Consider the following 25554-nt stretch of genomic DNA (forward strand, 5'->3'; position numbering starts at 1 on the left):
AGAAAAATTTGCCGAGGTAAAGGAAAATGTTTCTAAATGTATTCTCTTCTTCGTCTAAGCGTTAATATTGCGATATAATTGAAATGTACAGTTAAGTTTGTTAAATTATATTTCCGCGAATAACCGCGGTAGTTAAACTTATCGGGTTAACACGTAACTGCTGGAAATTAGAAAAAAGACGAAAAAAAGAGCGTAATTAGCAGAACTAAATTAGTTTTGGCATTTTTAGATCAATCCATTATATGACAGAGACAAATTTTCGCTAGAGTATTTTTACATTGGTATAAATATTTGGTTGTTTAGACTAAACATTGTAGGATCGGCTAGGATTCTAGGAGTTTTGATCCAAATTTAAAACTAGTACGAAACTTGAATAATGACAATATTCCAATAAATCCATTCAATCGTCTAAACTTAAAACTGTATTCGTTTTCAATTTATAAGATGTCGTTTGATCGTTCTCTTGTCTTCTGCTTCGTTACGAGCAACAAAACTGCTCGATCTTTATATATCCTTTGAAAAACATGAAAAACAGCAAAGAATAAGAAAAAAGAAAAAAGAAGAAGAAAACTGAAGAAAAAGAAAAAACTAGAGAGAGAGAGAGAGAGAGAGAGAAAACAAAATAACAAGACTACAAATTACAAAACTGTAAATAATTATATAATTATTGTATGACAAATTCGCTCATAAATTATCGATTACTATTGTTATTGTTGTCGTTGTTGTTTGAAGTTCCGAGTGAAGCGACGGAGAGCGTGAAAATCAAAGCGATCGATATAGCTAGAAAAATCCCCTGAATTTTTTCATGAACGAGAACCCGCTCTTAATTCGTCAACACGCCCGTGAATATAATCCGACTGATAAATATCTAGTGTCATCATGCGTAAAAGCGAGACCTCCCCACCCCCTCCTTCCGCTACTCGAGTCTTCACTTTTAAAACTGTCTCCTAACTTCTCCTAACCACGTATACGTTTCACTCACAACGTGTTTAACTCCAGCGTACCGATCCAGCCACTTGGTTGGTAACAAAAAAAAAAAAAATAAAAATAAAAAAATAAAAAAAAATGTAAAAAAAGAAGATTAAAAAAACGAAAGGGAAAAAAAGTGGAGAAAACCGTAACGACGACGCGTAAGAAACGAAGACAGGAAACTATAATTTCAGATGAAGCAATTCGCAGCAGCTAGATAAAAACGACACGAAAGTTACGCTCTCGACATTCACGAGACTCTCTCGATCCTCGTCTTTTTTAATATCCCGGACACGGCGAAGATGTGGCATCGTTCGTACGCGGCACCTGTCGTCGGGCTTCCCGAATTATTTCAAGGAGACGACGCGCCGGAGGAAGCTACACTTTCTCTGTCACTGACCTCCTCGGGTTATCAAACTCGGTTACATAGCCGGCGCATGCAGGCGATGCGCGCGCGCCAGAATAGCAACACAGGTTCTTGGCATGGTGGGGGCTGTGGCGGATAGGACGTGGAGGGGGATGAGGAGGGGGGTGACGGGACAGCGAGGCTTTCGCCTGCAGTTTATAGCGCGATTGCAAAGGAGACGCCTCAAGAGGCACCTACACGTGAGCCAAAAACCCCACGCATTTGCGCGTGGGCACTCGATAAAAATAAAATGCCTAGGCGACCCTTGAAAATGAGTTTCACCCCAAGAGAAATGTAACCTCTTGGCACTCTTGCCTCAGACCATTATCGACTTTAATTCCGCGCGACGCCCCACCCCGCGTTTAATGGAGATGCATTTCGTTGTAAGAAATTGTTGTGGCAGCTAATTGGGGCGTCCTATTCTCGAGTACGATAACTAATGATACTTTAGCGGAGGGGAGACGAAGCGACGAAAATCTCGAAATTAATTTAACATGGGGGGGGGGGGGAAAGGGCCCCATTTGCCCTTCAAATCATTCGATTATGCTAAAAACAGGAACTGCAATTTCTCACAACCTCAGAGCCCGTAAAGTTAATGTAGTCTTGATAATGATTAAAGATCGTGTATTCTGTTGAAGTCTTTTCGAACTTATTCGTCCTAATTTATAATGACATCGTGATTATCTAAAAATAATCTAATCTAAATTACCAAGCCATCGCAAATATCACGAATAACTCAATTTGTTTATATATATATATATATATAAGCGTGATTTTAGTTGATGATTTCTTTAAATTTCCAGAAGGCAACTACGTTGCATCTAATAATAACTTTAAGGATTTCCGTAATTCTTTTTGGGAATTCAAACTCGGGGGCCTACGAAGTAACATTCGAGAGGGAAAATAGATTTTGAATTCGTAATTTAGCTACTCTCGTTCATTATTGATTTTACTGCGACTGAGAAAAATAATAGTCACCTCAGTTTGCATGCAATAACCAAATTAACCACTACATTCTTCCCTTGTGATACAACAAATGTGTACTTTCCACGGGTGACATTTATTTATCTATCATCTGGCCAGTCGTGAAATGTAGCCCAATGGTAGCGCAATGGTAGCGCAATGATAGCGCAGTGGTAGCACAGTGGTAGCGCAGTAGTAGCGCAACGCCAAGTCTACATTACAATCCGAACAAATGCGGCTGAAAATATAAATTAGGTAAAACGTGTCGCATATAAGGCGCATAACTGCATATTCAGAGGCTGTGTATACGTGCATACACAAGGTGCAGTCAATGACCAGAGGTTTGTTTGTAAACACTCGGCTTTAATGATTATAACCGGCCTTGTCAATTAAAGAAGCATTTATTGTCATTGCGTGATAATGCTATGCAATTCTTTCTCCAGCCCATTGTTAATAATGGCAAAGCGCTGTATTATGCATTATGTAATGCGTTGTGTAAGGTTATGCTAAGAAGAAATAGATTGAGTACCGTGATGAAATAAATACTTTGATCGGCGCCTAATTATTCAGTATTTCCAATAGATTTATTTCTATTAATCAACGCTTAAATATACCAAATTATACAATTAACGTCAAACCGGATACGAAAGAATTTATAACTCATATTCGACTATTTTTTCTTTAAATGCTAAAACACTGGATATAATTAGAAGATAAGGTGCCTAATGAATGCTATTCGTGAAAGTATTAACAGTGCCCTCGTTGACTTATGGAATTTGAAAAGAAATAGCTAAAAGAGTATATTTAGTATTACGTGATAGATTTTTCTACAACAATATTAAGAAATATGATGCATTTATTATTTAAAATAATATCAAACAATGAAAATGTGTAAATATTGCATACGTATGCTTTAACAGTTAGTGCAATTAATGCAAACTAAAAACTTTAGCCGTAGCTTGAGTAAAATATCGATTAATTATCTTAATTACAGATATCATAATTATGTATTTTCATACATTTAAACAATTAAAATTATAAATAAGGTCTTTAATGTAGTTGGGTTTTATGCGTGATTTCTATCCACACCTTCTGTATTATTTCGCATGATAATTTATATTATTTCAAATTTTAATTTAATAAATTCAGTGTTCCTTGCACATATCAAAATAGATTAATTATAAGTATAATCAATTTATTTGCCATAAGCATGGAATTGAGAAATACAATTAATAGCCTTAATTACATATATAATCATTTCAAAAGCCTAATAAGATAAAAATCTATTTAATGTATAAAATTTCTGATATAATATAAATAACGATGAAACCTTTATTAGTAATTAAATATATTATTAAATTTCAAATTAAATCAATTAATTTTTATAAATACATAAAAGCTGATAATTCTGTACCTCAAGAAGCGTATTCTGTTGATTTGGTATCAATGGTATCCTCTCACCTGTGCTCATCATTCATCTTCAAGGATTTTTCACACTATAATATGTTAATTGAACTAACGCGATAGGATTATATATATATATATATATATATATATAGTTTAGATTTTTTTTAAATCAATGACTTTGAAGCACATGATTTCATTACAAAATAAATTGTTACAATACAACACAGCCTATTTATTGGATAATTAAACAATTTCAATTAGTCAATATCTCCTTTAATCATTCTATTTTACCCTAAATGTAATTCTATGTACCTGATTTTCAAATATTTCGAATATTCTTATCTAACCCTCATTATACAAAACCAAACTTTTACGAAATTACAAATATATATATATATATAAACCCTTAACTGTAATAATAAATTGGGATTTCTCATCCTTTTTCGTATTACAATTTATTACTTGTACAAATATTTAACGTTAAATTATACTGTACTTAATCTTTTTAATTTATCAACGATCATACACTGTAATTATTTGCTTCATTAACATATAATCATACTTTGATGTCTGTGCTCATCAAGATTTCTAAATTTTTATTAGGAGTTTTTTATCTTCTTATTATATCGAATACAACTACAAATGCCAAACCTTATCGTCGTATTTATAGAATTCCATGTATATGTTTACATAAATACAACACATTAAAATATCTATTTTTAATTCAAGTAGCAGAAATGATATTGACCAATTTTGCCTACCATTTATAAAATATTCCAAAGTTCTTCACCTTAATATACTTTTAACGACATTTATCGCATTCGTTTAATAAGTCTCTCTATGCTAATAATAATAAAAACTATTAAATCATTTTGTTTTTTTCAGTAATATTTGCTTAACTGTAAACTTTGATCACTCGTACTGTTTAACTATACTAAACAGTAATGATGGACAATTATTTCATCTGCAAGGTAGTTAAGCAATACCATAATAGTAATGATAATAGTAGTAGTGCTAGTGGTAGTAGTGCTACTGGTAGTAGTGGTAGTGGTAGTGGTAGTGGTAGTAGTGGTAGTGGTAGTAGCGGTAATAGTAGTGGTAGCAGTGGTAGTGGTAGTGGTAGTACTATAGTAGCAGCAGTAGCAGCAGCAATAATAGTAGTAGTAATAGTAGTATAAGGTGTTCCAAATTGTGGAGAATCTGTATTTATATAATATAAATCAGCTTCCAATTTATAGAAATTGATGCTACATATCAAAATGTCTCACAATTATTGTAAATTAATTAATTCGATTTCGCTCATTATTATTATTATTATTATTGTATATTTTTATTCTATTTCTTGCGTTAAACAGTTTTTGAATGTTACAATTTAATATTCATTTTAAATATTATATTAAATATTATATTTTTTAATATTAAATTTATAGCATTATTATATTTTATATTAAATTTTAAGTTATTAAATTTGTTGCCGTATGTTATGGTATTTTTAACGTCGATTATCTATCTCTATTTATTTAATACCATATTAAAAAGCATCTCTTAACATATAATACGTTTTAATAAAATGAATATATTTAAAAATTACATATTATAAAATCTCGATCTAATCTCGCGGTAAATATAATTCTAATACCGCTTACTGCTAGATCGTTTACCGCAAATTGAAAATACCTCCACAGTTTTTCTACAATACATTTTTGCCTCCATCTTTTCCTCGCGCGTAACTGCATTCGCGCATGCGTTTACTTTTTTGGCTTTTTCGTATATCCAGAGCTCTTCTCCTCTCTTATTATCCCAAAAACTTTGCGAAACTTTCAATTTCAATCCTGTCAATGCATTTTCAGCAAGCTCGAAATTATCAATATTCACAGTGCTGCCTAATAGGATAAAATCTCCTTAATTACAGCTTTGCGAACAACTGGTCCAGTATAATTCTGTTTAAACATGTAGCGTCAAATCATTAAAACGCCAACAATAAGAAATTTACCGGCACCCGAAAGTATGAAATGAAAGTGTGAAAGTGTAACGCTACATTTAAGAGAAGCGCAATGAGATTTTCGATATTCCACCTGCCAAATAATTTAGGTACAAATAATGTAGATGGAGACTCAAGGTGTGGTCCGACAGTCCCATTGGACGGGATCGAAGTAACCGTCGACACGTACAAAAAACAACTTCCTGTGTGTGAGTGTGTGTGTAAGGTTATGAGTGCAAAGGAAACAAAGCCTAACTTGATTAGCAATAATGAGAATCTCGGGTCAAGCCGCGATAGAGGCGTCGCGGCGGCACTGCCTCTTTGCCAACGGAGAAAGTAAGTCGCGGAGTGAAGTGGAGTGAGTCGCGGCCTTAGCAAACGCTGGGATACGTTTTTGGGCATGAGACTCCGAACTTTCATACGTGGCTGGGCGGTGACGCGAGTGAACGGGAAGGCGAGACACGTGTTGGAACGCGACAGTGTAATCGAGGTCCCGGACGATTAATGATTATCAGCAGACAGTGGTAATATTGGCGCCGCGATAAGCCCGAGCAAGCGTATAGCGAGCGGAGAGAACAGCTGATTACCCGAAATCAGCTGCGTAAGCGCAAATTTAAAGAGACGCTTTATTATCGCGTAAGTCGATGCCTAATTGCTGTGTCAGATGTTTCCTCTGTATTTCTCTCTTTTCTCTCCCATCCGTCTTTTCTTAATACTACACACACGGTCAAATGTGCAATTAAGCACTTTGGTCTTACTTTACTTTTTATATTATCGTACTATCGCGATAATTTTATTCTTTCATAAATTATGCACCTAGAGACGGTCGAGGGAATGATTCATAGGAGAATGTTACGACGAACACGTTCCTCGCTATGCAAATTTGGCTCTCGATGGTTAATTTCAAATGGTTAGCTCGTTGGGATTCCTAATGCACCTCGAGAGCTCTTTATGGATCCATTTTATCGCCGAGTGTACCCTTGGAAGCGAGCGTTCGATATTAAAAGAGCGATCGGGATGGGGCAGGGGGAGTAGGATAAGTAAATCGGCGAATGGATAACCAGATTAGCAATTGCATTACGGACCCCAAGACATTAAATGTCATTTCCCTGTGTGAAAATTATTCACGATCGCCCCATAAGACCGCGCAGCGACATTAAGGCACCGAGCGAGCGGCTTACAAAGGATAATAATTCTCACCTCGAGCGTATCCACAGCGAATAATACAACTTCGCAGCAATATCATAATTGCTTGGTGCAGCCACGTGAGAATCGGGCTTAAAGAAAAAACGAGCGATTCTCTTCAAAAAAAAGGAAAAAGGGGGGAGGGTAGGAAAAAGAAAAAACAGAGAAAAAAGAGTGAGAGAAAGGAAACGGAAAAATAAAGAAAAAGCGTAAATGATTTCGGGCGCCATTGGTACGTCTGCATGGTATAGAGCATCGGGAATTCCTCGCGCAGCCGCTTCCGGGTACTTTATATGTGCCTTCGCGCCGTCTAGACCGGATAGCGGAATATATTCATCAAATTGAATCGGTCATTAAGCCGGCGATACATCGCCCGCTAAATTGCCTTTGTGTTTTATGAAAACGGCACGCGGCACTGCGGTAAACGGCGGCGGCGGCGGCGGCGGCAGCAGCTGGGCAAAAAAGCCGTGCACGTCGCGAGCTGATCTCAAGGGTCCTTCACATGCCTCCTGCGTGTATGCATGTACGTGTATGCAGACAAGAGAAGAGGTCGGTGCAACTCGTTGTAATGATGAATGAAAAGGTGCGAAGGAGCGCGGCATGGGGCTGGAGTAGTCGACTGGAGGGAGAGTGTCTGCAATGGACGACGAAAGCGCCTTCCGGGCTGCAAGTCAATTAAGCGACGTTAAGAACCCCTGTGTTAATGCGCTCGAGTCGAGAGCAAGACTCTAGAGATCTCTTTAAAGGTGTTACACGCATTTTTAAGCGGAATAATTGATTGAAATGAGTATTAGAATGGTGGCGACAATGTTGCCAATGGATAGTGGAAATTTCCAATTACCGACTGTGGCTTTGGTTACAACTCTTATGAAAGTATGTTGGGACAAGGTAATTTAATTCTCTAACAATTTTCCTTCTGGCTAAATAAACCCGGTTACTTCATCTTGTGAAGAAATAAAAGGAAGATAAGAGATTTTTCGTGGGGAAGGGGATTGGGATTGGATGAAAGAGGTAAAAATATCAAACGCTGAGATGCTGCGCAGCGTGCAATTCAATATTCATAGAATAATTATTAATAAATTATTGCCGTTGCTCTTTTGCAATTATATATGGGCATGAATCTCTTTTCCAATGTAAACACTTCAAAATTCGTATAAATAGTTTAATTATATAACTCCTCGCGCACCGTAAATTATCATCTTCTCTGAAAAACACAAGCGATTCTCTCTATTTATAAAAAGGCCCCTAGACATACACGTCATTAATTAGTACAATTCGAAAATAATTAGTAAAAAGCTCATCTTAAATAACCATCGAATAAAAAGTTTTCTCAATTTTTTCATCTTGAAGATTTACATATATTACGTACGGTGTCTATTTTCACGCTTAAATTTACTCTTTTCTCTTCTGCCAACGCATTTCAAGCAGCTTATATTGACACGATAACTACTTGAGTGAGTATTTGTTTCTATTTCACTCGGACGTAATTTAATTAATTATTGACAAATATTATTGAGCAATGCTCGTATATTGTTGTGCATTAGCTTGCTTTTTTTCTCTCAGCGAATTGGTGGTAAAATTGTTGGAGGAGAAAACTGAAGGAAAATCGGAATTTCGAGAACAATTCGAAAAAGGCAAATTCCGACGATAAAGACAATTTACATGTTATAATATAGTATGTAAATAGTTGGCATTCGCTAGTATTCTTACAAACGAGAGGGAGAGGAGAGCTATTTTATAAGAGCTCTGACCAGGCGTTAAAATAGAGTTTTTGATAATATATCGAATAGAGACGCATCGTAAATTAAGCCGAAGAAAATTTAATTATAGTTCACAACTTGTTTCGCGAAAAAAGAAACGAAAGATTTCTGCTTAAATTCAACAGAGCGAGACTTTTTATATACCGCGCTAAAATTCCCAGTATTTATGCAAAAATTCGAGGATCCGGACTTACTTGTTTCTCATGAAAACTTATTAGCCGTGAGTCGAAATTGCCGCGCCCAGTGAAAATCGCAATATAAAAATGGCAGCGCCGCGTCGTCGCTCGTCCCAGGAACGAAAGAATAAGCGGAGGTGGTGCGCATTTTTTGGCAGAGTTTCAAAAAGTAATTGCAAGGGCTTGTGTCTGAGCGAAGCTTGTCTGGAATATCTTTACGTCGGCTTCTCTGTGTGCATATCTCCGTCTCTATCACTATTGCCGCCTTTCACCATCCCCTCGTACGATCGGAATTTTCATTCTTGTCTGGAAGAGACACAGAAATTATGGGTTTACCTTGGGGTGCAGTTACTCTATCATGGCGCTTCCATTGCAAACTCCGTAAAAATCGATAATTGACCAAATCGCTTATTAAATTCAATTCCATTTGTTTTCTTAAAGAGGTACGTAAAGTCTTGAATACGAACTGAGCAAGCATTCGAAGGCCAATTATAAGGATCGAGCGAGCTGAACATTATTTTTTTACTTGGCCATCTATTTAATAGTGTTTTATGCAAAAAAATCAATTTTGTATTTAAATGCATTACAGTTGCATTGCATCGACCTGCGAATGTATGAAAAATACGTATAAGTAAATAAATTTCCAATTGATTTTTACTTACATGACATAACGAAGCTTTTACCTTAATATGTACTTCTCATTATTAAATACAATGTAATACGATACAAATTAACTTTAATAATTATTCCCATGTTTGGTATTATTGGTATTGTTTTTGTTTTTGTTGTTGTTGTTGTCATTATTATTGTTATATTGCATAAACATAAGTAGCTTTTCGTATTATTTTTTATTGGTAAATATAAAGGTATTAAAATTTTACTACAATTATTTGTATATCCATAAATGTATATGAAAAATTTTCTTTTATATATATATATTTAACCTACACTTTTTAAACTTTATTAACCACTTGTACATTTGAGTCAAGTTTAATTTATATTTTAATAATAACACTAAATATGTATGAGATAATAGAAATATTTTTAATCGTGCATTTATATATATATATATATATATATATATATATATATATATAAATATAAGATGGTTGAAAAAACTGTTTGTCTTTGTTGTTATCTAATTGAATAATTAAAATAAAAACAATATATCTCATTATTCGCTTGGATATAGAGTATATTATAGAGTATTCAATATATCTCTTTCTTATAGTTTTAATGCTCCATAAAAATTTTCAAATTACTACGTACGTTCGTAAATTTCTTGTTATAGTTTAAAATAACATTTTTTGTTTGTTTTTTCTTTTTTTTATTCTTAATTTTTAAGTTAGCGTAAATTTTATACACAAATGACGGATGTACTTTTAGTTCAACATAATTCAATTTTAGCCCTCTGCACATCACTGATCTCAACGGCTCGATTCACTGCAATCGCATATTTATCGGCGCAAATATTTTAATCTTTCCAATGCATTCGAAAAGAAAATTAAAAATAAATTCATCCATACTGGCCTACTACTACTTTCCTCAGCCGTTTGCCGAGAACTATACGGTGATGCGAAGTTGAAGTTGCCGCAGCGCTCGGGGCTAGAGACAACTTCGAGAAGACCCCGATGTAATCGCTCGAGAAATGCCTGAAGAGGGTGAGGAATTGAAAAAGAAGACGGTGACAGTCGAAGCACTGACGATATAAAGCGGAAATTGAAAAGAAAAGTTCGAGCGGAAACATGTCTAAATTCTCCTGTCTGCTTCGCATAGCAGAGGCTTGTATCGTTATCCCGGCGAACGTGAATTGAATCATTTGCCTCCCGTATTCGACAGAGATAATGAATTTTTCCTTTCTGCTGCGAAACGCCCTCAATTATTTTCCATAAACTAGGGATTCAAGAGGCAGACAAGAGATTTCTTTTGTAAATAGTTCTTGAGAGCTATCGAATTCTAATTTACTCATTTTTCTTCGACATTTTTACTACTTTAATGCCGATCAACTCGATGAATTTATTATTAATCGAATATCCAGATTATTGCTTATTCGCTATACTTATACGCAGTAACAAATGCGTTCGTAATTTCAACGAGACTGTGACAATTGTTCAGTCGCACGCGATTAGCGACAAATTAGAAGACAAATTCAATCGGATATTGATGCTCGTTAAAAATGTTTAATCATACGACATTCTATTAATTATTCATAAATCAAGCTACTATTTAATATCCGTAATAATCGACCGACTAAACCGTATAAACCGACTTAAAATAATCGGTTGTATTTCATTTTTAAATGTTCGTCACCCCCCCCCTACCCTTCAACAACACATGTACATAAAATTCCAGTACAACTCATGACTTCAAGGATAATATTAGCACTATACCATTTAAATTAATGTATTGTATAGCATTGGTGTATTTTTAATTTATGAAAATATTAACCTAATTAAAGCATAAAATTTAATTAATAAAGCATTAATGTGTCAATCAAAATCAAAAAGAATTCCAAGAAAATATTTTACGTTTACAATTTACATGAAATTTACTATTTGCTATTAATTTTAAATTTAAAAAAACAAAAAATTACACAACAGTTAAATATTATAAGATTCGCATTTCAATCTAATTAATATTAATAAAATCATGTGAATAAACAATGTTTATTGCAATAAAAAAAATAAAAGAAAAATTGAAATGAATAGACAAATAAAAGATAGTATAATAGTTAAATATTATATAATTACTAAAAAATAATATAATGGATAAATATGTGGTTCTCATTTCAATATAATTAATACTAATATAGGGATGGAAACAAATGATATATATATCGTTGAAAAATTAAAATACATAACCAAAATATATAAATCTCCTTAATCATTAATCATACAGAAAATTATTTATATATCAAATATTAAAAGAGCTTTCGATCAAATCTGCTCCATTAAGTAACAAAAAACAAATTGAAATTTTCACGCGATACTTTACAATGATAATGTGAAAAATATTTCTAACAAATCTTGAAAGGCGAATAATAACTAAGATTGAAGAAAACTTTTGGAAATTTTATAATACAATGGTTTGCATTTAATAATATCGATCCTGTCTGTTTCTTAACGTTCTATCTCTCTCTCTCTCTCTCTCTGTCATCTCTTTTACTCCTCGTCTGATTGCACAGAAATGTTAAAGCCGAGGAGACAGAAAGTGCTAAGCGCAGACTCTATTGAGAGAAAAGGAGATATAACATGACGAATGAATTTAAGTGCTCGGGAGAAAAGAGGAAAAAGGGAATAAGAAAACCGAGAATGAAAACAATAAAAAAAAAATTAAAGGACTAAGAAGAAGAAGAAGATGATGATGATGTTGATGAAGAAGATGAAGATGATGATGAAGAAGATGAAGAATAAGATGATGATGATGAGGAAGAAGAAGAAGAATAAGATGATGATGATGATGAAGAAGATGAAGAATAAGAAGAAGCGAACTGGCCCGCGTCCGGCAATTTGCGGGAAAGATAAGAAACCGAGTGAGAGGACTAGTTGTGAAGGGAGCAGAAGCAGCAGCGTGAAAGGATCCTTTGGGCGTGTCTCAGGCGGCGTGGCGGTGATCTCGGCCCCGAGAAACCTGCTACCTACTTTATTAAAATGCCGAGGCAGTCTGGAACGGTAAAAGCCGGCCTTTGTGATACCTGATACAGAAGCGTGGCGCGGCCATTTTCACGACTGTACGCCGCGGCATTTTTTCCGAAAAACCTAACGATCTCAGCTTTTCAAATGTCCACTACTCTTTGTTTAGAGGATAATAATGAACAATTCGGCTTGCAATGTTATCGAATGTGCCCATAATAAAGATCCGATTACAATGTGGGAGACTGGCTTGATAGACTAAATTTGTTAAGTATGGAAGCGAAATCAATGGCTGAACATTGTTAAAAGCAGCGCTTGATTGAAATTTCGATGAACTGTCTGTGAAAGGAATTCGAAGGAGGAAATTTGAATCGATGTTGGAGCTATAATGTGCTAAGCAGATGATTGGCCTCGTCACTTGTGACTTATAAGAATACTAGGAGAGTCATCTGACTTTACTGAAATAATTATGATTTTAAAGATCAAAAAGTATGTCAACTTATTATTGAGCCAACAAAGCTTTCCACATTCCTGATATGCGATTATGCAAATATTTATTTTCATACCATGCATAAGACTGGTCAATTGATATGACTTAATTATTTATGTTCGAGCGTAATTACGTTCTTGATTCCTTAAGTTTTCGTTACAAAATATCACATGATAAAGAGCATCGTATAGATTTGATTAAGGAAAGGAATTATTTTTTTAACACTTAAACAAATTCATAAAAGGCCACGTATAATGTTCCAAGGCTAATATTATACTTAAAGTATTCGTCACTCTACAATTTAAACTCCAAATAATACATTAGGTTATAGCAAAAAGAAGTTATGGCTGAAAAGAGGGAAATTTAAAGTATTTCTTCGTATTTGTATAGTACCTGTCTGTGTATGTGTATATATATATATATATATATATATATATGTATGTATGTATGTGTGTGTGTGGGCAGATACGCGCGCGCGTGTGTATACATTTATATAAAAGTGTCAAATTACTTGGCATACTGAGAAGCAATTCCAAGTATTCCTAAAACTTTGCTTACAATAATTATTTCAACTTTAATGGCATCTAACGCAAATGCTTAAGAAATATTTTAATCATTTAAATGAACTCCATAGATGCATTCGTTTATTAACGAAATAAACTGCAATTTCGTATGCAAATTAGTGTTCATGGACGCATGGGGAAGATCAAAGTTTTGTACAGGACTATACGCAGGGGAATCCTCCTCCTTAATTCGTCCAAAGTAAATGAGTACTCGTTTCGCAAGAGTAAATTTTTTGAGCTTGTTGTGCGAATTTTCGCGAGGGCGAGCCTTTTAATTAAAGCGTCTGCGATGCAGCGATACTCTCTTGATTGATTTGATTTATAAATATATTATAAATTATAAGATAATTATAAAATTACCTTGGGATGAGCAGCAAATTGCATAAGGAATAGATCCGAGCAATCGATAGGAGACAGAAATTTAATATTATGAAAACTAAATTGTTGTTGAGAAACGAGCGGAGGATTTGTGAAAATGTCACTTAGCGCTTTGTCGTTAGTTTTGCTAAATATCTGGTACTCCTGGCTTAGCATCATGCGCCTGACAATTATTAATAAAAAATAAATACATAAATAAATGAATAGATAAATATGGATAAAAGAGAGGGTGATGAATTTTTACATTTTTTTTTCATAATAAAATGCATACTAATATAGTATCGATTGAGAAAAATCATCATTGTTGTCGCTCAGGATAAGGAGAGTTGGAGGAATGAAGGGGGAGTAGAGGGAAGTAGAGGGCGGTAGGGGGAGGGGGAGGGGGAAGGGTCAAAAAGAATAATATTAAAAAAGTAAGAGCAGACTGATAATTTCGGGTGAATTGATTGTTTAAGAAATTACGCGTCATTATCGTGTCCGCAGATCGCATGTAAAGAATGATATTTATACGTCTATTAAATGAAATTATTGTAGCATTAATTTCAGTTAAATACAAGAACAGGTTTGTATTTCGTAAAATAACCCGCACTATAAGCTAATAAAACGAAAAAGGGAGGGAAAAGCCCGCAGTACATTAAAATATTATACACACTGCATTCTTTTGAAATCTAAAATTCAAGTTTGCGGGAACTCGAATAAAATGTTATCCACCCCGCGCTAAAGACATCGTATTAAAAGAGAGTTGCCGAGACTAAATATGCGGAGCACATAAAGCGCATTATAAAATACCGATAACGATCGCCGTGAATTCTCCATTTTTATTAATCGCCTAAGCTATCGGGCCAAGCTCCACGTTAATATAAATATCCGCGCCATCCTCGATGGGCAAACAAAGTCGCGCCCTAATGCTTCCTTCTATTCCCTTCGGTTCTGCGTCCTCCTCCTCCCCTCCTCCGCCCCCCCCCACCGGTACCTAACCGAGACCCGACACACCACTTTGGCGTAATAATTCGGGGTGAAGGGCACAAGGAATAAGCTGCATTATTGTTACGCAACCGGCGTCTCTCCGCGAAGGCCAAACCTTCAAATAGAACATCGTTGTCGCATGCACAGATGATGGGCCACTTTCACGAGCCGAGTGCTCACCGCGCGCACGTGGCTTGTGAGTATCATCGGCGCTTTTCCCGTTTTCCCGCCACCAGTTGTCAAGGACGCCATGCTAAAAATACAGCGTTGTATAAACAAGTCGGAGGAAGGGTGGCTACCACCATTTCCATATCCTCATCGTGCGGGCCTTGTCTTCCTGTGCCCTTGTAAGAAGCTACCATTAACCGTTTGCTCGTGTTTGAAAAATTCGGGAACATTCTCGTGGGACAAGTCTCTATTTATGGAAATGTCAATGATGCCAGAGCTCCTATACGCCTTTCACCTTCTACAAACGCTCCTATCTATATTAATTTCAGGCGTCCTTAATTATTTATTCCGTGCGTCCTTTTACCACTTGCAGTCGGCCATAAAGATATCGATGTTAAACACACAATAGATTATTTTTAAGAGAATCGGTAAAATTTATATTATCAAGCTCATAAGAGGTTTATTTAGCCTATTGATTTCATGATCGGCGCTTTAATTTGGAATGCAAATACTTATTGCTACGGGGCGCTTGCAATTAGTAACTCGCGATTAAAATGATGCACAATTGTCTTTTTGCTTCTCAATGATATTCCGTGTATCGGCGATTTAATATCAATATTCGTGAAATTGCATTAAAACCTTAAATCGATTTCAATTCCATAAAATGTACGAGCTACGAGCTATCAATGTCAGATATTCATCGTACCCTAATCCCCTTGTAGTGGCCGACGTACGAACGAGCAGGGACTTTTTAAATTTTTAAACCCATCGCGAGCCTTTCTCTCTCTCTACGAGCGGACGTGTATGTGCGCTCGTGTACTTGTATGCTTGTATGCTTGTATGCTTGTGTGCTTGTGTGCTCGTGTGCTTGTGTGTTCGCAAGTTTTGCGCCGAGTGCGGAAATTCAAGAATAGAATCCAACGATGCTTTCATAAATATTTAATTGATGGTATAATGTCTTGTTAATGTATATAGGTCTTTGTATTTTTAGAAAATACATTTGTAAGAAAAGATTTATTGTTTAGAATGTTGATGGTTTATTTCTTCCTTTTTTTTTATAGTTAAAACAGGATAGACGTACAATCAATTGAATTTACAAAATTCATTTATGTGCGTTTAGATAAAAATTCAGTAGTTTCTGCAATACCCATTATTTCACGAACAAATTTTAGTATTCCAACGCATAGTTCGATGAAATATTCATTATATCTACGTTTATTAATTCAATGCCAAGATTTAATCACCCATTGATTATATATAACCCTTAGACTTATAATAAAGACGATAATTATAATATAATGATATTCGGTAGAGGCAAACTTTTCTATCTTCCTTCTTTCACCACATTTTTTATGATGAGAAAAAGTAAAATTATACTACCTATTATATATTACATTATATTATATTATATTATATTATATGTTATATTATATAATGTATTACATAATAATTATATAATATATTACTACATATTGTACTAACAGTGTGTCAATGTAAAAATCCTTAAGGCGCTCTATCGGATTGAAATTGAGCCTGCCTGTCTTGATAAGTCAATTCCTCCTTCGGTAATGGAAAGAATACACGTTAAAAAATGGTAAAATATTTTTGCTCGCAATTGCACAAAGTTTATAATGCTAAACTACAATTGAACTCTCCATTTTACACAATTTTAAGTCTAAATATATGAAAATTGGTTAATAGTGTGTTCTCATATAAAAAAGGTATATCAAACATTAAATTATTTAAATTATACATTGATTGGTTAAAACCAAATGAAAATACTAAATTTTCTGTACTGATTCACACATGCACACACACGCGCGCGGACATACCCAGGCAAAGAGGTAAGTACTAATTTAATATCTGTATATATTATAATTTGTAAATTGATATTCTATATATATATATATATATATATATATATATATATGTATGTATATACATTTATTATTATCTGGTATATAAATAATACTTACTACAGCTATTATAATTTAATATTGTTTAGGATAAAGTTTAATTTTTATAATTAGCGAATATTAATAAACCTACTATTAACAGTGTTTAGTCTAACAAATTGAGTATCATCTCTTTCTCCCCATCACCATCACCCAAAATTCTATCCTTCAATTAAAACTCGTTCATTTTATTAAATATTTAAAGGATTATTAACTTAGATTTGTTTGTAAGAATGTTGTATGCGTATGGAAGCGTCAAATCGAGGTGCAAATAGGCACAAATAATGGACTGATTCGACGGCGAGTGTTGATTGATTAAACATTATTGTAAATTCGCAGCCGTATATGGAACGTCGAATGACACTAGCCAATAATTGTCTGAAAAAAGCTTGGATGATTCAGCAAAAATGGGCACCGAATGTACGACCCATTTATGTGAATCGGATTTGTATATCGGGCTAGGGAAAAAGTTGAATAGAGAAAAGAAATCCATGTATTTTCTGCCCTCGTGCCCGGCACATGAAACATGATCTTTCATCAAACGCAAAATAAATGTTTCTTCTTATAATCGATAATATTCATATAAATGGAAACGATTCCTGACACTTGCAGATGTAAATTTCAAACAAACAAAAGTTGTAAATGTTTGTTTACGAATGAATATGCGACGTAAACACGTGCAACGTGACACTTAAATAACAACTAAGGTCAGAATGGTGTTTGATCACGTGACAGGTCATACGTTATTTATCGATATCGCGCGCTCATAGGACCGAGCTGCTTCGATTTTACCAGCGAGAATTTCCAAGTCGATTTTTAATTGGATTAGGGGTAGAGGACCACTATTATCCGGTCCCCGATAGTCGTGGCCCCTCTTTCAGCATCTTCGTTCAGTCGCGTCAGGCATCACGCTTTCCCGAAAAGAAAGGCCGAACAAACGCATGGGTCGCACGATTAAAATAATTCCGGCGAATAGGCAGCCATCGAGCAGCTGGGCTTTTCCTTTTATATTTCTCGGCGGCGGACGATGGACTCGCAGCTGGACACCGCAAACCCGCAGCAACATTTCGGGAGTGAACCGAATGGTGGGGGATAATGGAGACGAGCACCTGCCGGCACGCGCCAAAGAAGGAACCCGTGGGCGGATTTCACTGGCTTTCCAAGTGCATAAACACCCGAGCGGTATCTACTTCTTTTCCTGTTTTCTTTTTCTTTTTCATTTTTTTTTCACAGCTCGGGAGGGCGACGTCAAGTGCCGCCAATTTCGGGCAGAAAATGACGCCGGCCGAAGGACAATAATCGGACGTACGGAGTCAACGACATAATGAAGTAAAAGCGAGCTGCGTAGCCATTTGCCGCAGAAGCGACGCGACTTGGTAAAGAGGTAAAGAGCCAATTTGAAACATTTTCTTCCATGAATTAAGCAAACTGGAGCTGCCAGTCGCTGTAAAAATTGGACGATACCGATATTGTAATTAAGAGCGTGGGACCTTATACTTTGCCTTATTATTCTTTTTTGTCTCTTTTTATTTTACTTTTTTTTGGTAAATCGTGTAAGGAAACCGGTTTTGCTGAGATACAATTGTCCTTTGACACTCCCGGCTGCGGATAAAATAAAAGTAATCGCATTTTTCGAGTCACAATGTTCTATTCAAACAATCAATATTTATTCATCGATTGATCCTTTAGTCGCTGATATATCGATCTTAATAAGGTGGATTTTAATAAAACTATACTAAATTAATTTCCATTTATTTATAAATTAGATTTTTACACCAATGCTTTGTACAACGCACGATTATAATGAATAATTATTTCATTTCGTTTTATAATTGATTATAATTAACGTGAATATTAGCGTACACATTTATTTAATTGTATGTGCATTCACGCTTAAATAAATTTATGCTCGCCTTGGGTAATAACGTGAAATCGGCATTTCCAATAGAATATCAGTATTAAATTTTTATATATCTACTTTGATGTCATACTCAAAATTTTGTTATTGCAATTTTCCTTCTTTAAATTATACGTCGTTCCAAAACCACGTTTAACATATACATCGCATTAATTTATGTACCATATCCAAAGCAGTAAAAATTGTCTGTTCGAAATAGTACTGTACTTTATAAAAAAACATATTCATTACGTAAGTTTTGAACTTTAATGTGGAATGGAAAAAAATACTAATTGTTGCTGGAAGGACAACGAAGCTCGTTAATAAAGCCGTTTCCTTTAAAATTTTTAAAATTGAATTGGAAACATCGGAGAGACAAGTTTTCATTACATATTTCAGTCGATTAATTACTTCCATAGCCCGTATATATGTATGTCTATTACAGTTACATATTTCTTTGATGTAGAGAGCTTATTTATAAAAAAAAAAAAAAAAAAAAGATATAGTTAAGTAAGAGAGCAAATTCGAATTTTGTCAGTAAGACCATCCAAGAATATATTATTGGTCGTCCACAGAACGGTCACTTTGCACGATTACAAGAGGATCGTACGCTTAGCCGCTTAATGATTTACGGGCCGATCTTTAGATCTTCGGATCGGCTCGTAAATTACGTTCGCCACGAGCATCATGTATAATACATTGGCTGCCCATCAGCAAATGGTGTATGGGACTTGAAGCGAGCCAAGACTTTTCTTGTGTAACTATTACGGAATGACATATTGGAAATTGGTCTTCTTCGGAAAAAGTCACACGATATGCGTTAAAAAATCTTTTGACTACTGTTAATTTACCACGCATAAAGTATCGGGTACTATAAACGTTTTCCACGATTACGACGTTTCAATTGAAAATACATTTGAAAATCATTCTTGGCATGGGATTAGCATTTCACGGGGCAATCATATTTTGATATTGAACCATAAAGTCACCATAAGAACGTCAAAATAAAATTCATTTATATTGCCTCACTCGTTCAACACAATATTCAATTTTCACGTAAACGAACAGCCACGACATCTCAACAAAGAAGTAGTGTCAGCGAAATATATTTTTATAGATATGTTTTATGAAACTTTCTAAAGCCAATATGGACAAAATATATAAGACTTTTAGATTAAAATTACGCAAGCAAGCGAAGCAACGGGGGTGGGGGAATACATTTTATAACGAACAATAAATAAGCTCTTATCAAATATAATCAAGAAAAGCCATACGCATAGAAGGCTGACGTGAATTTTTCTTTTGGCTATGATATAAATGTGCCGCGTGGAATCGCGATCTTATGATTAAATTTGCCAAATTGCACTGCACCGAAGCAGCAGCCGACACGCGGCATTAGAAGCAATTTTGACGTGGCAAATAGCGTAAGATACGACCAATGGCTTTTACAAAATCAGCCAGCATTACGATTAGAACTTTCAATTACAGCGGTTTCTAAGAAGAATACACATCACGCCACGTACACAGAATCATTCTTTCTCGGTCAAGTGAGCAGGCGCGACAACGTTTGTCGTTGCCGAAAGTTCTTTCGCCGAAGAATGTACTCGGTACGCCGTGTGAACGATACCTTAAACAACGCCTGCGAGCGCAAAAGTCCCCCGAGAGTGAGAAAAACTGACCGGGTCGCTTTTTGCCGCCTCTCCCGCACTCAAACCGCCGAAACTCTGTCCTCCGCCGGGGCAGTAACGGACGACTCTTGTGCCCGCGCGGGTATTTTCCATATCCGTGCTTCGAAATTTCCGGTTATTTGCCGAGGAGTTGGGCCGTTTCTATTTTCTCAAGCGTGCAAATCAATATTGGGCAAGGACTGAAAAAAACGCGAAACTAAGCCCCGTGCGGCTTAACATTTGGCCTCTGTTTCTGTTTTTGTTTGGCCCGGACATTTTACAATTCTATAGCATGTATACGAATTAATTCGCTTCCTCCGGGTCAACCTTTCTCGATTATTGAACATTGAACATTCGAGGGAAGAGGACGGACAATGCTATTCTAATCTGCTCCATACATTTCCAATCATCTCTCGGCTGGTGAATGTCATTTCGAAAAATGTTAACCTTAAGTTAATAATAAAATCGTTACGTAATAATTCTATTATCGATCTCCTTGGATGTTTTGAATTGCAAATCGGCCAAGTGAAATTCAAGTGAACAAAACAAGCGATAATGGTTGTAGGGGTGGATTGGCGGAGGTGGGTGGCGGGCTGATCGTGAGCGAGTGGACGAGTTGTGGGGGGAGGTGGAAGGAGGGGGGTGAGACGAGGGTGAGACAAAGTCCGGCGAATAAGCCGCACGAAGAAGACTCGGCCTCCGCCAAGTGCAAGCCGTACAGAACTTCTTTATGTTACTTTTAGATGTATGTGGCTTTGCGCAGTCGTACAGCACAATCACCTGTCTTGTTCTATTGCCAATGTATGGCCTCTTCCGCTCGAGTTTGTCACTCAAAATTCAGGGCCGTTGCCGACGTCCGCGAAATCAACTGTCCCGTCGCAATCAAGCACAGCTTGAGTCCACTTGCAATGAACTACGGCTATCGTCTTCTACCACGCGTCGAGTGAGATTTTATAAGCTCCGGTGTATTTTGATTGGGAATGCAACGGTTCGTTGCAACTTCGTTGTCACGAAACACTTACAAATTAAAATATGAAACGCAAGGAGTGCAACTTTATCATAATACAAATATTTTATTTTAAATCGTTTCACTCCATGAAATTTATCCTTCGTTATTTATTTAACTTAGCATTGGCTATGATAAGCTAACAAATTACTGCAACGCGTGCTCATATCATATACTCGTGGTAATAGTTTTATATTAATACGTAGGTCTATGAAACATCAATAAATAATAAAACAGTTCCGATTAAAGTGAACTACCATTATACGCTTGAGATACGCAATGGAAAATAACGCGCACGAAAATTTTCAACGAAACTTTGAAAATATTATGAAATAAGCAACATAGCTCTGATGGAAAATTTTAAATCAATTTGCAAATATCTAGGTAAAAACTATATATTTCTGCATTGATAATAAGTACGTTGTCTTACTAATTTAGTGCAATCTTCTCTGCTATGCAATTTATAAAATGTAAAAGATGGATCATTTGGCATATTCGAAAGCTTGATAAATGGTGAAATATGTTTTAAAAAATCAAATGCAAATATTTCCAAGCATTTTTTTTTTTAAACAACGAATTCCAATAATGGTAAATACTATTTGAACAATTGTCAAATTCGATGAGTCGCGATAGCTGAATTTTAAACGTTAAATACGAAAAGAAAAAAAGAGAGAGAAGAAAATTATAATGTATTATTTAACAGCTAATTTGAAAGTCAGCTTACACTTTCATTCAAATCTTTAAATTCTCAGTACAATGAATTTGAAACTGTTCGACGTTTTATTTTTTTTTTATTTTTTTAAAATTATATATCGCGTATTTATGTTCTAGCATTTTCAGCAATAAAAATACAAAAAAGAGTTAATTATAAGATAAATAGAATGACACTTTTGTTCATCCGGTTAATAAATAAATGAGGAAGCAAGTAAAGCAATTAATAAATAAAATACTTGGATACAATAAGTACAATCGACCCTCATATACGTTGTACTAACTTGAATAGCAGATAGATGAACTTTTTCTTTATCTATTGGCAATTGGACGATAATTGTATTCTAAAAGTAGCATTAGAAATGAGATTCAAAGACTTTACCTTAATTAGAGAATTAAAAATAGCATAATAATGATATATGCCCTGTCGTTGGTCTATTTTTCCTCTATTGTTTAGATATGTGAATAACAATGATAGTGGCTACTATGTTTTATAAAATGTTTTTTAATTTTGAATGTCCATCAAACTATAAAAGACAATTTTATCAAATATGACAAATATTTCATATAATACTGCTTTGCGCCGCTCCATTCTGTCATTCCACATATTATAATAGGAAGAACGATTTTTTTTTAATAACTTTCATTAGATGAATCATAAAGTTTGATATGTAAAGGATTAATCACTTTTCTTATAATTAATTTTGCTCTTTCAAAACGTTTTGTAAATTTTCTTCCACTTTTGTAGCAGAGAACATACACAGAGAACATAATATTTATACGCGACTGTTTAACATTTAAAAATTGTTAATTATTCAAATATTTATGTATAATAAGAGGACAGACAAACTTAACGACTTTCAATGCAGTAACATAACGGATTCTTTAATTGTGCATCAAAAGCCTATTTCCGAATGCAATAATGCAATAATAAAGTGCTACAGAAGAATTTCGTGGTTCTGAACTTTTGCTTCCTTCTGCACTCTTTAAAATTGATAATTTGTGATGCTCAAATATTACACTGATGATACCTGTCATATTTTTATATCTTTTATGATTAATCGGCAGACTTGGCATGCAATTCAAGAGATAATTGTTTCTCATTATACGCAATACCCATGCGATATCACTATAATGCTAATTTATAACATACGAACTTTCTAACAGTAAACGACTACTTTTCAGATAATATATTTTGACACTTCATTATGGTCAAATTCAATACTTACTCTCGGATAATATTTTTACAAAATGATTGACGTTTCTACTATTTCATGAATTAAAAAAAAAAAAAAAAAAATTAAAAAAATTGCCAAGTTCTTGTAATCGATTAATTGTAATATGAAAATCATAAAAACATCATTTTGTGATAACAAGTTCATTATAGAAGCGTTGCTATACCGACTAAAAATCAATGTAGATCATTCCAGCTCGTATAGAACATAACTTTTTCTCAATAATATAAAAAGGGCATAACATTAAAAGAAATATCTTTTAAAGTAAAAACCATAAAAACTAGACGCTGTTTGAAAGTATAGAAATTTTTATTTATATTAATAATTTAAACTACTTTCAAAATACACGTTATAGTATACTAGTTTAATGAGCTTATGAAATTAAGGAGTTTTTAATAACTTACAAAGCAGATACAAAATAAATAATTGTAATATATGGTAAAAATTACTAAATGATGCCAAACTAACCTGATGATTTTTCGTTTATCATTTGGGTGAAGTCTGTCGGCCATTTCAGGATCGACTTGTATCAATTTTTTGTACAAATCCTTAAGATTATCCTTCTCTATACGTCGAATTTTCGGAAGACTGGAACCTTCATCCTTATCAGACTCGTTATTTGATATATTTGGATCATCAATAAGTATTTTCCATATGAGTGACTCAATATAATAATTGGTACCACCAACGATTATCGGCGATTTTCCATTTTCTATAAGATTGTCGATCTATCTTTGTTAAGGAAAGTAATAAAATTCTGATTTCTTATGAAAATTTCAATTTTTTACATTTGAAGTTTCGCATAGAAAAATCATTTAATGCCACATACTGACAAACGATTCATTGCAACTTGAAAACTATAATTTTATATAGTATTTTAATTATTTTCATAAAGTATTCGATACACTCTTCCGGCATTAGATAAATTTTACATTTTAAACGGTCCAATATTTCATCCCTGTCGATTTTGTTAAGATCATTTTCTCTTATTATATTTAAGAATAATGAAAGGGATAATTAAGAGAAAAAATTCTATCGAATCTCTTGAAAGAACACAAATATCTATTGAATGTCTATACTCTTACTTAATGCAATCTTCACCTTAAGACTATCTGATTTGAAGAATTTAATATTCCTCGATATACGATTAAACAAAGAGTGGATTTGTTATTTATAATTATATTACTGGGTTTGCCAGGCAAAAAATAAGGTAAGAATTAATCTTGGAGAGCGTTATATTTATTTATAAATATAATAAATTATCTGCTATGGTAACTGGTGCCTTTAAAATCAAGTAACACTTTTACAAAATTATTTTTTTTGACAAGATTAGAATTACAATTAATATTGAATTAAATAGGAAGTACTACATTTTTTTTCAACACTTCACTTGTTTGTAGTAGTATTATTAAAAGTTACTTTCTTGTTGTCTCGAAGACTTTATCTACTTGCATTATTATTCCACTATAATAATTTGAAGAATATTCAAAATATTTTGTTTATTAACAATGCGCACTACGTGTATGTAAAGAAAGTATTTATAAACAAATTTTCTCATTATTATATTTATAAATTTAATTTCTTTTTCTTTTTTTTCTTTAAATATCACGCAAAAAATACTAAATTAAATAACTACGATATTCGAGTGACAGTTTTTAAATTGTAATATCCAATTCTATTGCTTATATTAGAATATAGACATTAGCATAGCTGAAGGGGGGGACGTGCAGTACACTTTGAAATAGTAAATTAAATAACAAATTAAATATATATATATATATATATATACTCGAGACTTTCGTCACGCGAGTCTCAAAGTTAAAAAATAAATTACAGTGGTTTGGTGAAAGGATACGATAGGCACGGCTCTGTTCTTGAATTCGGAGACCTTGAATTCATAGAGGGGATCGATTATATCAATCATGTGGTGTTTGGCCATAGCCTGCTCCTCCTTCGACACCTTCGCCGTGATGATGTCGAGGCCCTTGTAGACCTAGAAGCAAAATATGTAATGATCTCCAGCGGAAGTTGTATCAGCA

At 34.4% G+C, this 25554-nt stretch overlaps 1 protein-coding gene across 1 annotated transcript in view; it reads right to left on the reverse strand.

Annotated features, from left to right (window-relative positions):
• LOC105359522 (tRNA dimethylallyltransferase, mitochondrial-like) overlaps positions 1-25554 on the reverse strand; it is an 88239-nt gene that overhangs the window by 22274 nt on the left and 40411 nt on the right. The window contains exons 2-3 of the mRNA XM_011496135.1: positions 25371-25508; positions 23984-24243 (exon numbers count right to left, since the gene is read on the reverse strand). Coding sequence (XP_011494437.1) covers positions 23984-24243; positions 25371-25508 — 398 coding nt within the window. The remainder of the gene's footprint in view (positions 1-23983; positions 24244-25370; positions 25509-25554) is intronic.

Source organism: Ceratosolen solmsi, unplaced genomic scaffold (assembly GCF_000503995.2).
Source record: "Ceratosolen solmsi marchali unplaced genomic scaffold, CerSol_1.0 scaffold11, whole genome shotgun sequence".
In the NCBI taxonomy this organism is placed as follows: Eukaryota; Metazoa; Arthropoda; class Insecta; order Hymenoptera; family Agaonidae; genus Ceratosolen; species Ceratosolen solmsi.